At 39.0% G+C, this 25,564-nt stretch overlaps 3 protein-coding genes across 3 annotated transcripts; all 3 read right to left on the reverse strand.

Annotated features, from left to right (window-relative positions):
- Positions 1–1,014: 1,014 nt before the first annotated feature.
- On the reverse strand, positions 1,015–2,864 carry LOC130744041 (PKS-NRPS hybrid synthetase cheA-like). The gene is made up of 2 exons (XM_057596236.1): positions 1,884–2,864; positions 1,015–1,691 (listed from the first exon to the last, which is right to left on the reverse strand). The coding sequence occupies exons 1-2, from the start codon at positions 2,558–2,560 to the stop codon at positions 1,043–1,045; spliced, it is 1,326 nt and encodes a 441-aa protein (XP_057452219.1). The 5' UTR covers positions 2,561–2,864; the 3' UTR covers positions 1,015–1,042.
- Positions 2,585–5,852, reverse strand: LOC130744413 (uncharacterized). The gene is made up of 5 exons (XM_057596600.1): positions 5,451–5,852; positions 4,611–5,368; positions 4,238–4,517; positions 3,151–3,296; positions 2,585–3,061 (listed from the first exon to the last, which is right to left on the reverse strand). The coding sequence occupies exons 2-5, from the start codon at positions 5,154–5,156 to the stop codon at positions 2,585–2,587; spliced, it is 1,449 nt and encodes a 482-aa protein (XP_057452583.1). The 5' UTR covers positions 5,157–5,368; positions 5,451–5,852.
- On the reverse strand, positions 5,157–6,015 carry LOC130744414 (protein MAINTENANCE OF MERISTEMS-like). The gene is made up of 2 exons (XM_057596601.1): positions 5,451–6,015; positions 5,157–5,368 (listed from the first exon to the last, which is right to left on the reverse strand). Exons 1-2 carry the CDS (start codon positions 6,013–6,015, stop codon positions 5,157–5,159), a joined length of 777 nt encoding a protein of 258 aa, XP_057452584.1.
- Between the last annotated feature and the right edge of the window lie 19,549 nt (positions 6,016–25,564).

A 25,564-nucleotide genomic window follows, 5' to 3' on the forward strand; every position in this document is an offset into this window, starting at 1 on the left:
TACTGCATTCACATGCGCTACCTCTTATGCCGCCACAGTTAGAAATACCCAGCAAGCACCTAGTAATTAAAATAAATTGCTTACAAATGGGAAAATGCATAAATATTAGTATACACTATCAGAAATGTATTTTTAGTTGCATTAATATAATTAAATTGTGACATTTTTTTCTTAAATACCGGTTCAGTATGCCACAAATTAATTATCCATACACATTTTTTTCTAGAGCCAAATTCACTAATTGAACTAGCTGGCTAAATGATCGTAATCTATATACCAAAAAGAAAACTATTAAGCTAAACCACAAAGTGAAGAAGCATAATTTTTTACCTAGTGTCCTTTGCTGCTTGACTTGAGTAACTGCTCTTCTTTCCCTCCTTTCCATGTGAGCAGCCTCTCCCTCATCTGAATGGTGATCAAGAAGTAGTGATCTACCACTAGTGGTGGTGGCTTGAGAAGTGTAGAATGTGGAAATATTGTGAAAGAGTGTTACGTAGGAGAGGAAGAGAGTTAAAGAAAGGTTAGCCCTAATTAACGGTTTTAGAGTGTGAGAGAATATTGAGAGACAATTGTGTTAAACAAAGAAGCATAAGGAGCCTTTATATAGTTGAAAAGTTGAGAGTGTTTACAGAAGTTAAATGGAGAAAAGTTAGAAGAAAAATTCATTTTTTTTCTCTTATATGGTTGTTGCTAGAAAATAATGAGTACGTGCAAAAAATATAAAGGATCCAAAAAAATATTTTCTCATCACAAATATTTTCTCAATTTTCTTAATAAAGACTTTTTATTTCCTTTTTCTTAACATGTGTATCACCCCGTTTTTAATTAAAATAATGTTGGTATTTTATTTGAATTATGATTATATTGTATGGTGGTTTAATAGGTGATATAATAATACTTTAATGAAATAAAATATTTTTTTTGTGATGCTGGGTGTTTTATTAAATGGAAGAGTTAGGGGGTGAAAGTTAGGATTAAAAATAGAGACAAGGACTAGGAGAGATTTTAGGTTTTTTAGTTTAGCCCTTTTAGGTTTTTTAGTTTAGTCAACATGTTCCCAATGTGAAAGGTCACGCTGGGTGGATCCTATTGATTGACCTCTGGGAGGTTTGGTTTTCCTCTCCTTGGACGATTGATTGTGCTTTATCTTCACTTCAGGAGGACACAATGAACTGATTTGAGGACAATAAAGCTCTTTAAGCTTCCTTCTCAGCATACTTTGGCCCGCATCATCCAAGGTATTGAAATGAGCCCACAAAGCCTCAATCTCTAGCGGCATGCATCCACTATTTGAGGTTTGACTCTCCACAACAGGCACTTGTTCCCAAGAAAGTATCTTCCAAAATGGATCAACTGCTGCATACGGAATTGAGGCCATACTCTGAAGTGCACAAGCGCAAGGTAGTCCATGAGTGACTTTCATCACGCAACCGCATTTCTCACCATGACCCCAAAATCTGTTTTGTTCATCATACATTAGGTGAAGTGCATGTTTAGCAACAAATCCTCTCATATTCTTATACATTGGAGACTTGAAACGGTGCTCTACAATGTTAATACTGCGCTCAAACGATGCTTGTATTGCATTGTGGCGTACAATGGTCAACCTATCAATTGCTTCCCATGAATCGCACAGGTTACCCTTGCCGTTCCTAAGCATCTTCTTCAAGCTTGCATGTGCACTTTCAGCCCTGCATACAAACATGAAGCTAGTCTATCAAGCTTATCAAATGCATACAAAAAATGAAACAAGCCTATCAAATGAATCAATTCTATCAAATGAAACAAGTCTATCAAATGCATACAAAAAATGAAACAAGCCTATCAAATGAATCAATTCTATCAAATGAAGCAAGTCTATCAAGATTGCATGTGCGTAGTACCTGTTACTTGTTGTCGTTCCAAAATGCTTCACTCTGTTTGTCCATGCCTTCACAAATTTCTCCTTGTGAACCAACCAAGTGTCATAAATGTACGATGTGAACCTTGGATGATCCTTACACATATCACACATGTCGCTCCATTCCTCCTCAAATTGTGTAGTTGTTTCCGCATATACCACTTCATTCCACTTTTGCATCACTAAGGCTTTAAAATCCGTTGTGTCAACCCACAATTTGGACTTTGCCTCAACATTCTTGTTTATGTGGAATAGGCATAGTAAATGGGTAGCCTCAGGAAAAATATTCCGAACAGCACTGAGTAAAGCCAATTCCCTATCAGTCACAATCACTCCAGGTAATCGGGCAGGGTCAGCAAGTAGAGATTTCATGCACTCCAAGGCCCAAACATAGTCAGGTGTGCGCTCACGAGTCATGTAGCAAAATGCAATGGAGTAAGTCAGACCAGTAGAAGTGAGGCCAACCATTTCAAGCAATGGAATTTGAAATTTGTTTGTCTTGTATGTGCAATCCATGATTACCACGTGAGGGAATGTGTTGAAGAGTTTAATAGCATTAGGATGAGCCCAGAAAAGTTCCATAATGACACCCGAATCTTCTTCATGTCTTTCAAAGTGAACATAGTTGGCTTCTGCCAACTTCTTCAGCAAATATTGCATCTCTGTAAGTGGCCCGCGGTCTAATTATTTAACTTTTTTGATGCGATTATACACTTGAGTGATGGTAGACAAGTTACTCGGATTAATTTCCTTCAAAGTGGCCAACATGTGTCTCGGTGGGACCCAATTGTTATTCATGCTGTCGACTTGAACCTTCTCTTCTTCTGTTAGTCGACCAGCATAGGAATGACCAACCAAAGATCTAGCTGGTTCATGGTTGTGTACCCCTTCCAACACTTTCAGCCACCAATTTTTATCACCCTCCGTAGGTCGTCCTTTAAGTTTAAAAGGACAATCACATTTTTGTGATCCGGTGGAGTTGTACTTGAAGGACTTAGGGTCCTTGTACGGGATGTACACACCATGCTTCGAGCACCGCAGAACAATATACATATTTCCACCTTTTCTGGAATAATCAGACCTTCCAGTCACAATCGCATATCCATTGTCCTTCCCAACATTCTTAGCCCATTGTTTAAGGTCATCAACAGTTTCAAATATCTGTACAGTGGTAACATATCATTTTAAAATTAGTAATCAATTCAAGCATCACTAAACAATAATGTCATTATGGTATACGCAATGAATACCTGATCGGTCGACCATAAATGAGTGGTATCCACACTTATAGGCTGAACATTATCTTGTTGTTGAAGCAACATTCCTTCACTGACATCATTATCTTGTTTTAGAAGCAGCATTTCATCATCATAGAAAAATGTGCTCCTCATACTGCCTGCATAAACCAATCTGCCACTGGTTAACAGTCCGTATAATGAACATTCGTACTAATCCGAGACTATAACTCTCGTACTAATCCGAGACTATAACTTTCGTACTAATCCGAGACTTGAACATTCGGATTTATGTCGAGGCAGAAAAGTTGAAGTGATGGTGGTGGCAAAAAATGAAGAGAAATTTAAATGGTAGAAAATATAAACAAACGTATATTATTGGCAAATTATAATGGATGCAATGATACATACCAAGGTGGTGCTGGTTGATGAAGGTTGTTGTTGGTGGTGCATGAAGGTTGTTGTTGGTGGTGCAATGATGGTGGTGGGGGGTTGAGGGGTAGTAAGAAAAGAGAAAGTGAGGGAGTGAGGGTGATCAGAAGTGAAATGTAATGGGGGGTGGTTTGGTGGTTGAGGAGTTTATGCAGGCCATAATGGTGGTGAGGTAGGTGAAGCTATGGAGTAATGGTGCTGAAAAAGGTGGTAGAATCTGTCAGAGGTGTCCGGAAGTTGAAGTTTCATACTAATCCGAAGGATGAAGTTTCATACTGATCCGAAGGTTGAAGTTTCGGATTATATCTTGAAGATTAAACTTCATTACAAGGGTTTGTGTTGTTGAGTGCCAGGTTTTGGTTTCCATTACAAGGGTTGATTATTAGGGTTGGTTATAAAAGTTATTGATTTTTAAAATTATTAGGGTTGATTATAAAAGTGAAAAAGAAAAAAAAAATGTTAAAGTGAAGATAAAGCTCACAAATTATTAGGGTTTAGGGTAAAAGTGAAAAATAAAAAAAAAATATACGTTAAAGTGAAGATAAAACTCATACTAATCCGAAATAGTAGTGCAAAATACATAGTCCCCTAATATCATAATAGTAATGTCAACAAAATGCTCATACAACTAATGTCCCCTACTGTCCCCTACCCCGACGACCTCCCCTACCCCTACGACCTCCCCTGGCTCCTGCCCTGCCGCCCTCCCGGCCACCTGCTGCCCTGCCGCCCTCCCGGCCACCTGCTCGGCCACCTGCTCGGCCACCTACTCGGCCACCTGCTCCCAGACCTCCTCTCCCAGCAGCGTAAGCAATGCCCTGTGTCCCAGCCAAGTCCTGGAGGATGCGAAGTGCTCTCTCCGTTAAAGCGCGGGCCTGTGTGCCTGGCAGCAAAGCATCATCCACCTCAAGTGACAACTCAAGGACTTCTAAAGCCCTACGCAAAGCAGCCTGAAAGTAAATAATAAAAAAAACGCTGTTAGTAAATCACATACAGAAAACCACAAGTGCATAAAGAAAATAGAAATAAAATTTAAAATTTACCACGGCACTGAGATCAATCCTCCTCTCATCCGGTATGATGAAACAATGAGACACTCTAGCGTACCAATCCATGTAACCGCCCACAGCCTGTCCCTCCTCTATAGCAGGGTCGCCCTCAGGGAACAAGTACTGCACATAACCTGCGAATGCCGCATCAACAGCCTCAGCTGCGGGAGATCTATCCATCTCACTAGGGTGGCGCGGGATCGTCTGTATATACCCAAACTGTCGCATGACCCGCTCCGGAAGATGAGGTCGCACAGCAGGGGGATAGGGACACCGAATGTAGCCTGAGAACAAAGCCCTTTCATCCCGCTGTCGCCATTCCCTGTGGGCCTCATATGGAGTCCAAGTGACGTCGTCGGCCGTCAACTCATCAAGTAGTACTCGCCTCTCGTCAAGCCTAGCATGCCCCGACCGTGACTCTGTCCACCTACGAGCTCTGGGCTGGTCCTCTGTGTAAGCCGGGTTCGCATACCGGCGAACGAGCCTGTCTGGAAAGTGCTCAAAGACCCAGGCCATCAACAGGGATGTGTAACCGCCCATCTATTTGACCCTGCTGCGAGAAGACTGTCCAAGCTGGTCGTACAACGTGGCAAGGGCCATGGCGCCCCACGCGAACTCCGACACCCGCTCAAGATCCTGTAGCATGCCTATCCAACGGGCGGAGAATGAGTGCCCCCCACTCTTGTCGGCGAACAATGTCGCGCCAACAAGATGCATCAGGTACATCCTGGCTGCATGCTCGTACCGCCCCTCTACATTACAATGTAATACCAATTATGATTAAGTACATATAAATAATAGTTGGAAAAAGTTCAGATAATGAATGAAACAAACCTGCAACAGCTTTCGGGTAAAGGTCTCGCAAGAAGCTGAACCTCATAGTCGGACCCCTAAGCCTATCAAACTCAGCCATGTACAAATCTGCATCCCCCCCTAACAGCAAAGCGCAGGTCTCTGCCACATCATATCTCGAGGCCACTCCTGGAGTGTAGAATCTCCCACCAACCGGGATGTGAAGAAGAGCGGAGACGTCATCAAGTGTGACAGTCATCTCCCCAAATGGCATGTGGAAACTACTAGTCTCCTCGTGCCACCTCTCCACAAGGGCCGATATAAGCCCTGGATCCGTCTCTACATAGCTGCACCTGACCAGTGGATACAGTCCGCTCCTCTCCACAATCAAGCGGACCTCCCTGTAATTGTCCCCCTCACACGTCATCAGCCTGAGTTTCGTACCAGCAGTGGCAAGCCTCAAATCACCTCGCTCAGAATAACGAGGGTCAGTGGTGCCAAGTAGGGTATGCCACGTCCACGGCGCTATGTGATCCGGGTAATGCTGTAGAAGTGACAACTCAACCGGCCCACCAGGAAACGGTGGATCTCTCTGGAGCGGCGGCATATTCGGATCCTCTACCTCTACATCCTCACCCTCAATCTCAGACTCAGACCCCGACTCCGACCCCGACTCCGACTCCGGCTCCTCACATGCATCAATATCAAGTGAAGAGGTGGAAGGCTCAACAGTATCGTGGGCGGTAACCTCAGGCGTCGACTGAGGAGAAACCTCAGTAGCAGTAACCTCAGGTGTCGAGAGAGCAGGAACCTCAGTAGCAGGAACCTGAGTAGCAGGAACCTGTAAGGCCCAAGTTTTTCACTTTATACCAAGTGAATAAATTCTTATTCACCGGTAGGTTTGAAGCATGGCAAAGGGAAACCTGAACAAGAGTTTAGTAAATGAAATAAATATATGAAGGAGAAAGTTCAGGAAAAGTCTGAGGTTCGTATTGAAGTCGATAAAAGTTATAGCACGATCGTTTTACGCTTAAACCTAGGTCAGAAACCCTAGTATATAGCTAATTTTCACTTTTAGGCACGACGGAAGTTAATTCCAAAAATCTTCAGAGAAATGTTAGAACTTCTCTTTTTTCCATATATCACAATCGTTTCGAGGCGAAACTCTAGGATCTACGAACGTCCGATTCCAATCATCGGAAGTTTGCCGAAACCGAATCCCTGGTATTTCAAAACCCTAGAATTCTCGACAATGAAGACTTTTTCTATTCAGAGCTTCAAATGAATATTCCACACGCGTACACCCATTTCTCTTGATGATTTCAATCTTTCTTCCGAAGGAAGTTTTCCATTCCGACATCCGATGCAAAAAGCAACTTATCGGGTAAAATAGTTTTATACCGACTATGCTTTAGTTGCCAAAAATACAAAGAGACCTCATTTTAGTTTGGAATTCTTTCGCCAAAACATATCTATTAATTCACGGAGAATGACGCCGGAAAAATCAGATTCGCGAAACTTTCATTTTCCCGCGAATTTCCATCTTCTATATATAGCAAACAAGTGAGAAAAAAACACAAAACTCCTCCATTTTCTCTCCTCAAGGCCGCGAGTTCATCCAAGGAAGAAGGAAGAAGAATTTTCTTCATTACTTGCTTGATCGTTGATCCGTTAGTTGCTGCTTCAAGGTTTCGAGGTATAGTCGCTAATCCTTACCTCTGATCGCTTTTTCCATAGCTTTTCTGTAGACTTTTCTGAGCTGATAGTTTATGGGTTTTTGCAAAACTATCCTGAATCTTTCATTTCTGATTCTAAACCTCTTCCCTATGCGCCCAAGATCACTTCTGCCGGGTTAGATTTTCCGTTATGTCGCCGGAATTCCGCCGGAATCAATTTGAGCCTAAAATACCCATTTTTGGTGTAAAGCTTCAACCTTTAGGCTGAAAACTATCGCCTTAGCTTAGTGCTAGTAGGATTAGTTGTCATAAACGTCGTTGGTGACGTCCCTGCAAAATTTGGTTTTTGGGATTTCAGTTTTGAAAATCCTAAGTTAAAAATCATGACCAAAATACCCCTGCGACAGTTTTTGATCCGATAATTTTTCCGAGTTCAGAATACCCTTAGTTACGGCTAATGAAAGCATAGGAACCAAGTTTGATCGAAGAAAAACCGAGCCCCATAATTGCACAAAGTGGCCGAGCCCTATTAGGGGGGAAGAGGAAAATTTCCTTTTCCGAAAACTTGTCTTTCGCACTAGATTATCGTACCTTAGAGTATAGATTACTTAGAGTAACCTTAGTAAGTATCGATAGCTTAGTTTTCGATAGACTCTGATAGTATTTCTGTGGTTTTGCTCTAAAGGTGATTTCGAGGAATTCCCAGAGGAGATCGTCCTGGAGAATCTACAGGTGAGGGCTTCTCACTGAATCTCTAGTTAATGCTTAGGGTCGATGTTTCGACATTGTTTACTGTTTATGCACTGGAATTGTGTGTGATTGGAAAATGTTTTCTGAGGCTTCGGCTGACAATGTAGATGATTCATCTACTGAATGTTTTTGAGATTGTCTTACATGCTATGTGCTATGTGGGTAATCTAGGATGTGTGGTGCATGCTTTATATGCTAAGTGCTAAGTGTTTATGATGCGATTTATTCATATATGACATGTTGTTGATTGTGATGATTTAAATATGCTCTGTACCGGAATCTGAGATTCTGAATGGTGAGAATAGCGGGCAGGTCATGCCGATTTTATTTTGAGAGTTTTGAGAAAGTTTGATAGGACGAACGAGGTTCGGGCCTTAATTTTGTTTAGTGGATCGAGACCTCCTCTGGAAGCGACTTGGGATTGGGAGATCCTGAAAATGTATAAGACTTGCGATAAGACAAAGTGGAATCTATTTTATAAAGAAAATTCATAAGACCTTAAATAACCTCAAAATCTTTAAGTAATGATAACAACCTCGAAGGAAGGCATTGGAAGTCCAATCATAGTTTTGGAAAAACGAGGAGTGTCGTCGGATCCAAGTGTTGAGTTTGTTGTTGTGCTGTTGGAGCAGCGTTTGTTGTTGTGCTGTTGGAGCAGCGTTTATTGTTGTGCTGTTGGAGCAGCGTTTGTTATTGTGCTGTTGGAGCAGCGTTTGTTGTGGTGCTGTTGGAGCAGCTATGTGTCGTTATGAAGTGTGTCTTTTGGTCGCAGAATCGACTTTACCTTAGGGTAAGCTTTTAGAGACTTTAACTTCCCTAGAACACGTGGCGACGTGTCGAGTGAGGACGGAGACGTTGTTTGACTAATCATTTTGCATACATGCAACATTAATGGGGTATTAACACAGGACGTACTCTGGACCTCGTCGGTTTCCAAAATGGTCATAAGACCCGGAATGCCGTGAAAGAGCGTTTATAGACGTCTCTTGTAGCAGACCGAAATGGCAGACCTACGGGTTTACTGCTGATCTGGCTACCTTTGTGTGGTGTAAGAGGCACGCGGGCCGAAATGGTTCCACCGTGGCTGGTGTTAGGGCTGATCTGTTTGATGTCCATCCCTTTCCGGAATGCATGTGGTTAACTGGGTTAACCTGCATATCATTTCATGCCACATGCATACTGACTTAGTGATGAGTGTGTTTGATACTTGTTAGTTCTACTGGATGCATGTTAACTGTGTTTTACTGTCGTTATATTCTTTGTGGAATAATGCAACCCTAGGATGTTATCCCTAGTTATAAGCCTAAGTGGCTAATCCTTTAATGGTATCTATTGGTGGTATTATTTATATAATTCTTTGGAGTTGACCCTCGCGTCTTCTGTGTGTGCTTTGGCGAACAAACGCCCTTTGTCAGATGTCTTTGGCGGGCTGATTCATGATGGTTCATCCTTCGGGAGGAACTAGGGTTGAGATGCAGGAACTGGAGCGTATCGCGGTTGCGAGAGGAGGACGGATGGTGTATGTAGACTAGGTCGTTCTGGATTTCGAATTCGGACGACGATCATGCTAGCATGTAGGATTGAGTGTTAGTGTGAGCTCCTCGAGATGGGATTAGTGTAGGAGTAGAGTCCTAGCTCTGAACATCATTTGTTCCTTTGGGAACAGGGTAGTTTCCCACCTATAGCTTTTTGTGTGGTTTCTTTACGGGAATCACAGGGTGTTGGTTGGACTTAGGAGGTCTTGTTTTAGGCCATCTGGGCTGACTTATTCTCAGTTTTGAGGGATGGTGTTGCGGACACTTCACCTTTTTATTTGGTTTGTACATATTGCCTACGGGCGTTACAGTTTTCTTTCCGTCACTGGAGGTTACTTGTGACGAGGTTGTTACTTACAGCGGGGGCTGTTTATATATTGTATATTAGTTTTATTACCTTTTAGCATTTGGGTTTTATTTAATTCAGTCTTGTCTTAGTTATTATCGAAAAAAAAAATATTCACGTTTTTCCGCATTAAGTTTATTTTGGTTACTAAAGTGACGCCACCGAAATCGGGGTGTTACAGAACCTCAGTAGCAGGGGCAGGAACCTCAGTGGTCGCCTTCGTAGCCCCCTTCCTAGCACCCTTCCTAGCCCGCTTCCGAGAAGTCGACACATCTGTATCATGATCACCTCGCCTATGAGAAGCGTGGAGATAGGCACGACGATCGGCCAACTCTTCAGACGATACCCTCTTAGTTTGCTTTGTCCTCGCCATAATCTATCAGAAAAAATAAGGAAAACAGATTAATAGCTATGTAATGAGTAACTAACTAGTTGAAGCAATCCACAAGTATACACAGTAAACTAATGTTATGAAATTTCAATACAATTCAAATAATGTTATGAAATTCAAATGTGAAATCTCAAGTTGGTTATGTCCTTAACCACTACCCTAAGATAGCCAAAAGCATGGAAATTATCTTCACCCCATTCATCTAATCATGAAAAACAATAACAGAAGCAATAGGAGAGACAGTACTGAATCTCTCAAGTCCCAATCTTGAAGTCCTGAACCAGTCCGAATCTTGAAGTCCTGAACCAGTCCGAATCTTCAAGATTCGGAGTACGAATATCTCCAAATTCGCAGCTCAGAACCCCATATACCCCAGAAATCACAATAGGAATGAAATTTCACCAAATCAACTCATAAAAAGGGATTCGAAACCTAACCTAATCTGAAATACCTAAATTTGAAACCCTAAATTTGAAATCACAACACCAACTCATCAAAATACACATGATTCAAAATACAAATGATTCTTGGTCGTGGATTCCAACAAATTACCTCAGTGTGGTCGGTTTTGAATCACAGATGATTCTTGGTTGCTTTTGGTCGTGATGTGTGGGTCGATTTGGGTGCCTCTGGGTCGCTTCTCCTGAACCAGTCCGAGAGTTGATGTTCTGTCCCGTTACAAATGTGAATCTGAATTGATAGTTTTGTTCTATTATTAACTGAGTCCGACATTTGAAAATTCGGAGGAGTCCGAATGTTATACATTCGGACTAAAACACGGAGGGGCAAAATTGGTTTTTCCCCACTTTTAAATGGGGTGGCAATTCTAAACCCAGGGGTGGGAAATCTAATTCCCTTTAATAAGGATGGGGAAGCAGCTAAAGAAAAAAAAAATAAGAAAGAAGAAGACGCGTGAAAGAAGGAGAAAAAAAAGAAGAAGGTTGTGCGTGAAGTAGCAGGAAGTGAGGGAGAGCGGATCGGCTTCGGAGAATTCGATCGGGAACGGGCAGCTGCACTCAATCCAAAGGTAAGGGTGGGATTTTGAGTTTCTAATGGAATTATGGTGAATGATATTAGGGATTTGGGAGATGTAGAATTGTTTCTGTTAATGATGTTCTGGAAATCTGATTTGAAATCCATTGATTTTGGGATTTTCTTTTGTGTGATTGAACGGGGTGCGGGCAGAACCATAGTATGCTAGGAGTTTTGGGTTGAGGTTCCCTTTTGATTTTCTTTATCATCACGCACATAAGGACTGTTAGGTAGCATGCTTGTTAGGTTTTGTGTCTTGTTTGATGAGAAACAACTTTAATCACTTATTTTTGGAACATAAAACGGACTGGTCATTTTCCTGGTATGAACCGTGACTTTCGAAGCCTTTTAGAGCCTGTTTAGAGTGCTCGAATAATGTTGCGTTGAACTGAGAAAGTGTAGGCCTTTGAAAGAGCTTTCTGGAATGATATGGTACATAATTTGCGGTTGAGAGACGAGGTCTGTAAGTTCAGTTTAGTAAACCATGTTTTTCTGCGCTCTGTATCTGCTATCTCCGCCAGTGATTTCAACGTGATTTTTCACCTTGTTAATGTGCCCAGAAAATTCTTTGATGAACTAGAAAAAGGTAGAGTTTTCTGTTAGCTTTTCAAATTGAGGTCATTTGTAATTTTTGAACAAGTAACGAATCCTGTAGGTTATCTCTACTGAAATATGTTTCTGCTGTGAGCGTAATTCCTGAACTGCTATATGATTTATGCACGGATTTGATGATGCTGTGCTGCTGTCCAAAATTTCCTGGGCTGGACAGTACACTTCGAGACCTGTTTTCTCCCAGTTAGAGTGCTCAAATGAAGATGTGATCAACTAAGAAATTGTAGGACTTTAAGTTAGCTTTCTAGGCATATAAAATACATGATATTTGGTTCAGTAACGAATTCAGGAGACCGCTTTTAGTGGCTGGTGTTCCTGCTGTTTTTCCAGATTACGGAAATTCTGATTGTTTTGGAAATATAATTAGATTTAGCTTACATGTTGTATGAAAGTTAATGTCTTTATGTTCCATGTCTTAGCTATGAGGATGATGCATGTGCTGAACACCTTTAGCATGAAATCCATAATTTATTTACCATATGTGATAGCTTCTTCCTTGATTGCATGCTTAAGTGAGTTGTTTCATTGATTTGGTGCCAAAATTGCCTAAGATGTCAGGATAATTGTATAGTTGATAAAAATGCATGTGTGCTGAATTGTGTTGTTTTAAGCGATGTTAGTGATGTAGTGATATAGGCGCAATGCCTCATGTTGAAGTGATGATTATGAGATGTATACGTCCATTTGAGTCGCATAGCATCTGCATACTCTGTGATGGCCTGTATTGGCGATTTGTGATGAAGGCTTATGCCTTGTGCCTCCAATAATTGGCAATTCGTGATGAGGGCTGAAGCCCTGTTGGTACCACATACATATGCATAGTCATTGTTGTGTTCGAATTGTATCCGAGTCGATGACGTTATTTGTGACTGTTTTAGTAACTGAGCTATATGAATATAAAAAAAGTGGTGTGGCATTAATCTAGCATATTTATTGCCATTCTTATATTTATGATACTCGATATCTCACCCCTTCTGTTTGAATGTTACCCTTGTTGGTAACGTGCAGGTAATCAGGAGGAGTAGTCTATAGCCTTTATTTCGAGTTGGAGTCCTTGCTCTGATACGTAGCACTCGGGGGGGAAATGAACGCTTGTTTTCCTTCTGTTATAATTTGAATTAAGTTGTTATTTGAGAAGTTGTTTCTATTTTAAGTTGTGGGAAAGATACTATGTTTTCTTTAAGTTTTAAAGACACTGGATTCGCTGCATAACTATTTGTCAAAGTGAACTAGTCCAAAGACTAATTAACTGTCACAAGAGCATTTAAGTTTACTTATGAGTTCATCTCAAAGTTTATGTGCTATGTATCTGTTACAGGAGCATTATGATGTTTTAAGTGATTATGTAATGCCTCATGAGTGTTAGAATTTTTATCACTCTGATATTTGCAATACATATACCGTTTAGAATTGGGGTGTTACAACATGTATTGTTACAAGCTATAGAAAAATATTTGTGTTTTATCATACTAAAAATTAGAGAAGTTAGATGGAGAAAAGTTAAAGAAAAATACTATTTTCTCTTATATGGTTGCTACTAGTAAATAGTGAGTACATGCAAAAAAATATAATGGATCCAAAAAATTATTCTCACATCCCATGGTTCGCAATTATGTATTAACCTTTTCTTTTATAAGAATGTTGTGGCTGAGGCAAGAGGCTTGGGTGATGGTTAGCATATATGCGCGAAGCCAAGCAATCGGAGCTTGATCTAAACAAAAAATAATAGAAATAATAATATTAATAATAATAATAATAAGAATAAAGTAATTTTATTATTTTTTGTTTTAGATCGAGATGGATTCATTGGCTTTGTGCATATAAGCTAACCACCAACCAGCTTCTTGCCCCAGTAACAACATCCTAAGAAAAGAAAAGAAAATAAAGCACACATGGAGGCGTCTTCTTCATCTATCTCTGCATCGTGGGATGAAGTGATCGAAGGAGAACGAGAAATTCAAGTGAAGACCAAGGACATAACCCCAATGTAGTCGATTTCTCACCCTACAGAGCTGACGCAACAAGACACTCAAACGGAGGTGGCTTCCCACCCTGAACCTGAAGAGCTGACGCAGCAACAATTGGATGAACTCATCGAGGAAAGTTTAGGACATTTTTTGTGGAGTGAGTTCCTCCAAGCTGTTCTTGTCACAGTTGCAATGTTTTTCGAGGCGCAACAATGTTTCGTTGGAATTAATGCTGACGATTACCCAAGGTGGCACTGCAAGGAAAATGCAACCACAACATGCCACCCTGATGTAGACATATGCAGAATTCCGAAAGCCTCATGGTCATGTAACTCTCCGGCGTCCATGACAATCGTTTCCGATTGGGGACTCAAGTGTGCCAGCTGAATCATAACCTCGTTAGAAACTAAAAACTATAAACTCTTATTTATAGGCAAACTTCTGATGGTCACACGCACACAACACACTGCACGCACATGCTCACAAGCATACTGCATTCACATGCGCTCCCTCTTATTCCGCCACAGCTAAAAATACCCAGCAAGCACCTAGTACATAAAATAAATTGCATACAAAAGGGAAAAAGTATAAATATTAGTATACCCTATCAAAGATGTATTTTTAGTGGCATTAATATTATTAAGTTGTGGCATTTTTTTCTTAAATACCGGTTCAGTATGCCACAAATTAATTATCCATACACATTTTTTTCTAGAGCCAAATTCACTAATTAAATTCACTAATTGAACTAGCTAGCTAGATGATCGTAATCTATATACCAAAAAGAAAACTATTAAGCTAAACCACAAAGTGAAGAAGTATAATTTTTTACCACGTGTCCTTTGCTGCTTGACTTGAGTATCTGCTCTTCTTTCCCTCCTGTCCATGTGAGCACCCTCTCCCTCATCTGAATGGTGATCAAGAAGTAGTGATCTACCACTAGTGGTGGTGGCTTGAGAAGTGTAGAATGTGGAAATAAGGTGAAAGAGTGTTACGTAGGAGAGGAAGAGAGTTAAAGAAAGGGTAGCCCTGATTAACAGTTTTAGAGTGTGAGAGAATATTGAGAGACAATTGTGTTTAACAAAGAAGCATAAGGAGCCTTTATATAGTTGAAAAGTTGAGAGTGTTTAGAGAAGCTAGATGGAGAAAAGTTAGAAGAAAAATTTATTTTTTTCTCTTATATGGTTGTTGCTAGAAAATAATGAGTACATGCAAAAAAATATAAAGGATCCAAAAAAATATTTTCTCATCACAAACATTTTCTCAATTTTCTTAATAAAGACTTTTTATTTCCTTTTTCTTAACATGTATTGTTACAAGCTATAGAAAAATATTTTTGTTTAATCATACAAAAAATTAGAGAAGTTAGATGGAGAAAAGTTAAAGAAAAATACTATTTTCTCTTATATGGTTGCTACTAATAAATAGTGAGTACTTGCAAAAAAATATAATGGATCCAACAAATTATTCTCACATGCCATGGTTCACAATTATGTATTAACCTTTTCTTTTATAAGAATGTTGTTACTGAGGCAAGAGGCTTGGGTGTTGGTTAGCTTGTGTTTGGATCCTCTCCATCCATGTTCCCTCCATCCTCTCTCCATCCAAATCTGAGTCATTGATTTTGAAATTTAAAGGCTTGGATCAATTTAAGAAGAGAGAGAAAACATGAATTAATCCTCACCTTTAAAATTTAAAATCGATGGCTCAGATTTTGGATGGAGAGGGGATGGAGAGAAGTTGGATGGAGATGATCCAAATCCGGTTAGCTTATATGCGCGAAGCAAAGCAATCGGAGCCCGGTCAAAACAAAAAATAATAGAAATAATAATAATATTAATAATAATAAATTATTTTTATTATTTTTTGTTTTAGATCGAGATGGATTCATTGGCTTTGTGCATATAAGCTAACCACCACCCAGCTTCTTGCCCCAGTAACAACATCCTAAGAAAAGAAAAGAAAATAAAGCACACATGGAGGCGTCTTCTTCATCTATCTCTGCATCGTGGGATGAAGTGATCGAAGGAGAATGAGAAATTCAAGTGAAGACCAAGGAGATAACCCCAATGGAGTCGGCTTCTCACCCTACAGAGCTGACGCAACAAGACACTCAAACGGAGGTGGCTTCCCACCCTGAACCTGAAGAGCTGACGCAGCAACAATTGGATGAACTCATCGAGGAAAGTTTGGGACATTTTTTGTGGAGTGAGTTCCTCCAAGCTGTTCTTGTCGCAATTGCAATGTTTTTCGAGGCGCAACAATGTTTCGTTGGAATTAATGCTGACGATTACCCAAGGTGGCACTGCAAGGAAAATGCAACCACAACATGCCACCCTGATGTAGACATATGCAGAATTCCGAAAGCCTCATGGTCATGTAACTCTCCGGCGTCCATGACAATCGTTTCCGATTGGGGACTCAAGTGTGACAGCTGAATCATAACCGCGTTAGAAACTAAAAACTATAAACTCTTATTTATAGGCAAACTTCTGATGGTCACACGCACACAACACACTGCACGCACATTCTCACACGCATACTGCATTCACATGCGCTCCCTCTTATCACGCCACAGCTACAAATACCCAGCTAGCACCTAGTACATAAAATAAATTGCATACAAAAGGGAAAAAGTATAAATATTAGTATACCCTATCAAAGATGTATTTTTAGTGGCGTTAATATTATTAAATTGTGGCATTTTTTTCTTAAATACAGGTTCAGTATGCCACAAATTAATTATCCATACACATTTTTTTCTAGAGCCAAATTCACTAATTGAACTAGCTAGCTAAATGATCGTAATCTATATACCAAAAAGAAAAATATTAAGCTAAACGACAAAGTGAAGAAGCATAATTTTTTACCTCGTGTCCTTTGCTGCTTGCCTTGAGTAACTGCTCTTCTTTCCCTCGTGTCCATGTGAGCAGCCTCTCCCTCATCTGAATGGTGATCAAGAAGTAGTGATCTACCACTAGTGGTGGTGGCTTGAGAAGTGTAGAATGTGGAAATAAGGTGAAAGAGTGTCACGTTGGAGAAGAAGATTGTTAAAGAAAGGGTAGCCATGATTAACGGTTTTAGAGTGTGAGAGAATATTGAGAGACAATTGTGTTAAACAAAGAAGCATAAGGAGCCTTTATATAGTTGAAAAGTTGAGAGTGTTTACAGAAGTAAGATGGAGAAAAGTTAGAAGAAAATTTTATTTTTTTTCTCTTATATGGTTGTTGCTAGAAAATAATGAGTACGTGCAAAAAATATAAAGGATCCAAAAAAATATTTTCTCATCACAAATATTTTCTCAATTTTCTTAATAGCCTTTTTACTTGCTTTTTCTTAACATGTATTGTTACAAGCTATAGAAAAATATTTGTGTTTTATCATACTAAAAATTAGAGAAGTTAGATGGAGAAAAGTTAAAGAAAAATACTATTTTCTCTTATATGGTTGCTACTAGTAAATAGTGAGTACATGCAAAAAAATATAATGGATCCAAAAAACTATTCTCACATCCCATGGTTCGCAATTAGGTATTAACCTTTTCTTTTATAAGAATGTTGTTGCTGAGGCAAGAGGCTTGGGTGTTGGTTAGCTTATATGCGCGAAGCCAAGCAATCGGGGCCCGGTCTAAACAAAAAATAATAGAAATAATAATAATAATAATAATAATAATAATAATAATAATAATAATAATAATAATAAAAAATTATTTTTATTATTTTTTGTTTTAAACCGAGATGGATTGATTGGCTTTGTTCATATAAGCTAACCACCACCCAAGCTTTTTGCCCAGTAACAACATCCTAAGAAAAGAAAATAAAATAAAGCACACATGAAGGCGTCTTCTTCATCTATCTCTGAATCGTGGGATGAAGTGATCGAAGGAGAACGAGAAATTCAAGTGAAGACGAAGGAGATAACCCCAATGGAGTCGATTTCTCACCCTACAGAGCTGACGCAACAAGACACTCAAACGGAGGTGGCTTCCCACCCTGAACCTGAAGAACTGACGCAGCAACAATAGGATGAACTCATCGAGTAAAGTTTGGGACATTTTTTGTGGAGTGAGTTCCTCCAAGCTGTTCTTGTCGCAGTTGCAATGTTTTTCGAGGCGCAACAATGTTTCGTTGGAATTAATGCTGACGATTACCCAAGGTGGCATTGCAAGGAAAATGCAACCACATCATGCCACCCTGATGTAGACATATGCAGAATTCCGAAAGCCTCATGGTCATGCAACTCTCCGGCGTCCATGACAATCGTTTCCGATTGGGGACTCAAGTGTGCCAGCTGAATTATAACCGCGTAAGAAACTAAAAACTATAAAGTCCTATTTATACGCAAACTTCAGATGGTCACACGCAAACAGCACACCGCACGCACATGCTCACACGCATACTGCATTCACATGCGCTCCCTCTTATGCCGCCACAGCTACAAATACCCAGCAAGCACCTAGTACATAAAATAAATTGCATACAAATGGGAAAAAGCATAAATATTAGTATACACTATCAAAAATGTATTTTTAGTTGCATTAATATTATTAAATTGTGACATTTTTTTCTTAAATACCGGTTCAGTATGCCACAAATTAATTATCCATAAACATTTTTTTCTAGAGCCAAATTCACTAATTGAACTAGCTAGCTAAATGATCGTAATCTATATACCAAAAAGAAAACTATTAAGCTAAACCACAAAGTGAAGAAGCATAATTTTTTACCACGTGTCCTTTGCTGCTTGACTTGAGTAACTGCTCTTCTTTCCCTCCTGTCCATGTGAGCAGCCTCTCCCTCATCTGAATGGTGATCAAGAAGTAGTGATCTACCACTAGTGGTGGTGGCTTGAGAAGTGTAGAATATGGAAATAAGGTGAAAGAGTTATGTGTATGAGAGGAAGAGAGTTAAAGAAAGGTTAGCCCTAATTAACGGTTTTAGAGTGTGAGAGAATATTGAGAGACAATTGTGTTAAACAAAGAAGCATAAGGAGCCTTTATATAGTTGAAAAGTTGAGAGTGTTTACAGAAGTTAGATGGAGAAAAGTTAGAAGAAAAATTCATTTTTTTTCTCTTATATGGTTGTTGCTAGAAAATAATGAGTACGTGCAAAAAATATAAAGGATCCAAAAAAATATTTTCTCATCACAAATATTTTCTCAATTTTCTTAATAAATACTTTTTATTTCCTTTTTCTTAACTTGTATTGTTACAAGCTATAGAAAAATATTTGTGTTTTATCATACAAAAAATTAGAGAAGTTATATGGAGAAAAGTTAAAGAAAAATACTATTTTCTCTTATATGGTTGCTAACAATAAATAGTGAGTACATGCACAAAAAGATAATGGATCCAACAAATTATTCTCACATGCCATGGTTCACAATTATGTATTAACCTTTTCTTTTATAAGAATGTTGTTGCTGAGGCAAGAGGCTTGGGTGTTGGTTAGCTTATATGCGCGAAGCCAAGCAATCGGGGCCCGGTCTAAACAAAAAATAATAGAAATAATAATAATAATAATAATAATAATAATAATAATAATAAAAAATTATTTTTATTATTTTTTGTTTTAAACCGAGATGGATTGATTGGCTTTGTTCATATAAGCTAACCACCACCCAAGCTTCTTGCCCCAGTAACAACATCCTAAGAAAAGAAAAGAAAATAAAGCACACATGGAGGCGTCTTCTTCATCTATCTCTGCATCGTGGGAAGAAGTGATCGAAGGAGAACGAGAAATTCAAGTGAAGACGAAGGAGATAACCCCAATGGAGTCGATTTCTCACCCTACAGAGCTGACGCAACAAGACACTCAAACGGAGGTGGCTTCCCACCCTGAACCTGAAGAGCTGACGCAGCAACAATAGGATGAACTCATCGAGTAAAGTTTGGGACATTTTTTGTGGAGTGAGTTCCTCCAAGCTGTTCTTGTCGCAGTTGCAATGTTTTTCGAGGCGCAACAATGTTTCGTTGGAATTAATGCTGACGATTACCCAAGGTGGCACTGCAAGGAAAATGCAACCACAACATGCCACCCTGATGTAGACATATGCAGAATTCCGAAAGCCTCATGGTCATGCAACTCTCCGGCGTCCATGACAATCGTTTCCGATTGGGGACTCAAGTGTGCCAGCTGAATCATAACCGCGTAAGAAACTAAAAACTATAAAGTCCTATTTATACGCAAACTTCAGATGGTCACACGCACACAGCACACCGCACGCACATGCTCACACGCATACTGCATTCACATGCGCTCCCTCTTATGCCGCCACAGCTACAAATACCCAGCAAGCACCTAGTACATAAAATAAATTGCATACAAATGGGAAAACGCATAAATATTAGTATACACTATCAGAAATGTATTTTTAGTTGCATTAATATTATTAAATTGTGACATTTTTTTCTTAAATACCGGTTCAGTATGCCACAAATTAATTATCCATACACATTTTTTTCTAGAGCCAAATTCACTAATTGAACTAGCTAGCTAAATGATCGTAATCTATATACCAAAAAGAAAACTATTAAGCTAAACCACAAAGTGAAGAAGCATAATTTTTTACCACGTGTCCTTTGCTGCTTGACTTGAGTAACTTCTCTTCTTTCCCTCCTGTCCATGTGAGCAGCCTCTCCCTCATCTGAATGGTGATCAAGAAGTGGTGATCTACCACTAGTGGTTGTGGCTTGAGAAGTGTAGAATGTGGAAATAAGGTGAAAGAGTGTTACGTAGGAGAGGAAGAGGGTTAAAGAAAGGTTAGCCCTAATTAACGGTTTTAGAGTGTGAGAGAATATTGAGAGACAATTGTGTTAAACAAAGAAGCATAAGGAGCCTTTATATAGTTGAAAAGTTGAGAGTGTTTACAGAGATGGAGAAAAGTTAGAAGAAAAATTCATTTTCTTTCTCTTATATGGTTGTTGCTAGAAAATGATGAGTACATGCAAAAAAATATAAAGGATCCAAAAAAATATTTTCTCATCACAAATATTTTCTCAATTTTCTTAATAAAGACTTTTTATTTCCTTTTTCTTAACATGTATTGTTACAAGCTATAGAAAAATATGTGTGTTTTATCATACTAAAAATTAGAGAAGTTAGATGGAGAAAAGTTAAAGAATAATACTATTTTCTCTTATATGTTTGCTACTAGTAAATAGTGAGTACATGCAAAAAAATGTAATGGATCCAAAAAATTATTCTCACATCCCATGGTTCGCAATTATGTATTAACTTTTTCTTTTATAAGAATGTTGTTGCTGAGGCAAGAGGCTTGGGTGTTAGTTAGCTTATATGCGCGAAGCCAAGCAATCGGAGCTTGATCTAAACAAAAAATAATAGAAATAATAATATTAATAATAATAATAATAAATTATTTTTATGATTTTTTGTTTTAGACCGAGATGGATTCATTGGCTTTGTGCATATAAGCTAACCACCACCCAAGCTTCTTGCCCCAGTAACAACATCCTAAGAAAAGAGAAGAAAATAGAGCACACATGGAGGCGTCTTCTTCATCTATCTCTGCTTCGTGGGGTGAAGTGATCGAAGGAGAACGAGAAATACAAGTGAAGACCAAGGAGATAACCCCAATGGAGTCAATTTCTCACCCTACAGAGCTGACGCAACAAGACACTCAAATGGAGGTGGCTTCCCACCCTGAAATTGAAGAGCTGACGCAGCAACAAGTGGATGAACTCATCCAGGAAAGTTTGGGACATTTTTTGTGGAGTGAGTTCCTCCAAGCTGTTCTTGTCGCAATTGCAATGTTTTTCGAGGCGCAACAATGTTTCGTTGGAATTAATGCTGACGATTACCCAAGGTGGCACTGCAAGGAAAATGCAACCACAACATGCCACCCTGATGTAGACATATGCAGAATTCCGAAAGCATCATGGTCAGGTAACTCTCCGGCGTCCATGACAATCGTTTCCGATTGGGGACTCAATGTGCCAGCTGAATCATAACCGCATTAGAAACTAAAAACTATAAAGTCCTATTTATAGGCAAACTTCTGATGGTCACACACACACATCACACTGCACGCACATGCTCTCACGCATACTGCATTCACATGCCCTCCCTCTTATGCCGCCACAGCTGCAAAAACCCTACAAGCACCTAGTACATAAAATAAAGTGCATACAAAAGGTAAAATGCATAAATATTAGTATACACTATCAAAAATGTATTTTTAGTTCCATTAATATTATTAAATTGTGGCATTTTTTTCTTAAATACCGGTTCAGTATGCCACAAATTAATTATCCATACACATTTTTTTCTAGAGCCAAATTCACTAATTGAACTAGCTAGCTAAATGATCGTAATCTATATACCAAAAAGAAAACTATTAAGCTAAACCACAAAGTGAAGAAGCATAATTTTTTACCACGTGTCCTTTGCTGCTTGACTTGAGTAACTTCTCTTCTTTCCCTCCTGTCCATGTGAGCAGCCTCTCCCTCATCTGAATGGTGATCAAGAAGTGGTGATCTACCACTAGTGGTTGTGGCTTGAGAAGTGTAGAATGTGGAAATAAGGTGAAAGAGTGTTACGTAGGAGAGGAAGAGAGTTAAAGAAAGGTTAGCCCTAATTAACGGTTTTAGAGTGTGAGAGAATATTGAGAGACAATTGTGTTAAACAAAGAAGCATAAGGAGCCTTTATATAGTTGAAAAGTTGAGAGTGTTTACAGAGATGGAGAAAAGTTAGAAGAAAAATTCATTTTCTTTCTCTTATATGGTTGTTGCTAGAAAATGATGAATACATGCAAAAAAATATAAAGGATCCAAAAAAATATTTTCTCATCACAAATATTTTCTCAATTTTCTTAATAAAGACTTTTTATTTCCTTTTTCTTAACATGTATTGTTACAAGCTATAGAAAAATATTTGTGTTTTATCATACTAAAAATTAGAGAATTTAGATGGAGAAAAGTTAAAGAATAATACTATTTTCTCTTATATGTTTGCTACTAGTAAATAGTGAGTACATGCAAAAAAATGTAATGGATCCAAAAAATTATTCTCACATCCCATGGTTCGCAATTATGTATTAACTTTTTCTTTTATAAGAATGTTGTTGCTGAGGCAAGAGGCTTGGGTGTTAGTTAGCTTATATGCGCGAAGCCAAGCAATCGGAGCTTGATCTAAACAAAAAATAATAGAAATAATAATATTAATAATAATAATAATAAATTATTTTTATGATTTTTTGTTTTAGACCGAGATGGATTCATTGGCTTTGTGCATATAAGCTAACCACCACCCAAGCTTCTTGCCCCAGTAACAACATCCTAAGAAAAGAGAAGAAAATAGAGCACACATGGAGGCGTCTTCTTCATCTATCTCTGCTTCGTGGGGTGAAGTGATCGAAGGAGAACGAGAAATACAAGTGAAGACCAAGGAGATAACCCCAATGGAGTCAATTTCTCACCCTACAGAGCTGACGCAACAAGACACTCAAATGGAGGTGGCTTCCCACCCTGAAATTGAAGAGCTGACGCAGCAACAAGTGGATGAACTCATCGAGGAAAGTTTGGGACATTTTTTGTGGAGTGAGTTCCTCCAAGCTGTTTTTGTCGCAATTGCAATGTTTTTCGAGGCGCAGAAGTGATTCGTTGGAATTAATGCTGACGATTACCCAAGGTGGCACTGCAAGAAAAATGCAACCACAACATGCCACCCTGGTGTAGACATATGCAGAATTCTGAAAGCTTCATGGTCAGGTAACTATCCGGTGTCCAAGACAATCGTTTCCGACTGGGGACTCGAGTGTGCTAGCTGAATCATAACCGCGTTAGAAATAACAACTATAAAGTCATATTTATAGGCAAACTTCTGATGGTCACACGCACACAGCACATTGCACGCACATGCCCACACGTATACTGCATTCACATGCGCTCCCTCTTATGCCGCCACAACTGCAAATACCCAGCAAGCACCTAGTACATAAAATAAAGTGCATACAAAAGGGAAAATGCATAAATATTAGTACACACTATCAAAAATGTATTTTTAGTTGCATTAATATTATTAAATTGTGTCATTTTTTTCTTAAATACCGGTTCAGTATGCCACAAATTAATTATCCATACACATTTTTTAACTAGAGTCAAATTCACTAATTGAACTAGCTAGCTAGATGATCGTAATCTATATACCAAAAAGAAAACTATTAAGCTAAACCACAAAGTGAAGAAGCATAATTTTTTACCACATGTCCTTTGCTGCTTGACATGAGTAAGTGCTCTTCTCTCCCTCCTGTCCATGCGAGCAGCCTCTCCCTCATCTGAATGGTGATCAAGAAGTAGTGATCTTTCACTAGTGGTGGTGGCTTGTGAAGTGTTGAATGTGGAAACAAGGTGAAAGAGTGTCACGTTGGAGAAGAAGAGTGTTAAAGAAAGGGTAGCCATGATTAACGGTTTTAGAGTGTGAGAGAATATTGAGAGACAATTGTGTTAAACAAAGAAGCATAAGGAGCCTCTATATAGTGGAAAAGTTGAGAGTGTTTAGAGAAGTTAGATGGAGAAAAGTTAGAAGAAAAATTCATTATTTTTTCTCTTATATGGTTGTTGCTAGAAAATAATGAGTACATGCAAAAAATATAAAGGATCCAAAAAAATATTTTCTCATTACAACTATTTTCTCAATTTTCTCTATAAAGACTTTTTATTTCCTTTTTCTTAACATATATTGTTACAAGATAAAGAAAAATATGTGTATTTTATCATACAAAAAATTGGAGAAGTTAGATGTAGAAAAGTTAAAGAAAAATACTCTTTTCTCTTATATGATTGCTACTAGTAAATAGTGAGTACACACAAAAAAATATAATGGATCCAAAAAATCATTCTCACATCACATGGTTCACAATTATGCATTAACCTTTTATTTTCTTAGGATGATGTTGCTGAGGCAAAAGGCTTGGGTGTTGGTTAACTTATATGCGCGAAGCCAAGCAATCGGAGCCCGATCTAAACCAAAATAAATAATAATAATATTAATAATAATAATAATAATAATAATAATAATAATTTTAATAGTAAATTATTTTTATTATTTTTTGTTTTAGACCGAGATGGATTGATTGGTTTCGTGCATATAAGTTAACCACCACCCAAGCCTCTTGCCTCAGCAACAACATCCTAAGAAAAGATAAGAAAATAGAGCACACATGGAGGCGTCTTCTTCATCTATCTCTGCATCGTGGGATGAAGTGATTGAAGGTAAACGAGAAATTCAAGTGGAGACCAAGGAGATATCCCCAATGGAGTCGATTTCTCACCCTACAGAGCTGACGCAACAAGACACTCAAACGGAGGTGGCTTCCCACCCTGAACCTGAAGAGCTGACGCAGCGACAATTGGATGAACTCATCGAGGAAAGTTTGGGACATTTTTTGTGGAGTGAGTTCCTACCAGCTGTTGTTGTCGCAGTTGCAATGTTTTTCGAGGCGCAGCAGTGCTTCGTTGGAATTAATGTTGACGATTACCCAAGGTGGAACTGCAAGAAAAGTGCAACCACAACATGCCTCCCTGGTGTAGACATTTGTAGAATTCCGAAAGCCTCATGGTCATGTAACTATCCGGCGTCCAAGACAATCGTTTCCGATTGGGGACTCGAGTGTGTCAGCTGAATCATAATCGCGTTAGAAACTATAAACTATAAAGTCCTATTTATAGGCAAACTTCTGATGGTCACACGCACACAACACAATGCACGCACCTGCTCACGCGCATTTTGCATTTTCATGCGCTCCCTCTTATGCCGCCACAGCTGCAAATACCCAGCAAGCACCTTGGACTGGGCGATACTCCAGAGTCCCTCACCCAGGAGACCCGA

This window comes from Lotus japonicus, chromosome 3 (assembly GCF_012489685.1).
Source record: "Lotus japonicus ecotype B-129 chromosome 3, LjGifu_v1.2".
In the NCBI taxonomy this organism is placed as follows: domain Eukaryota; kingdom Viridiplantae; phylum Streptophyta; class Magnoliopsida; order Fabales; family Fabaceae; genus Lotus; species Lotus japonicus.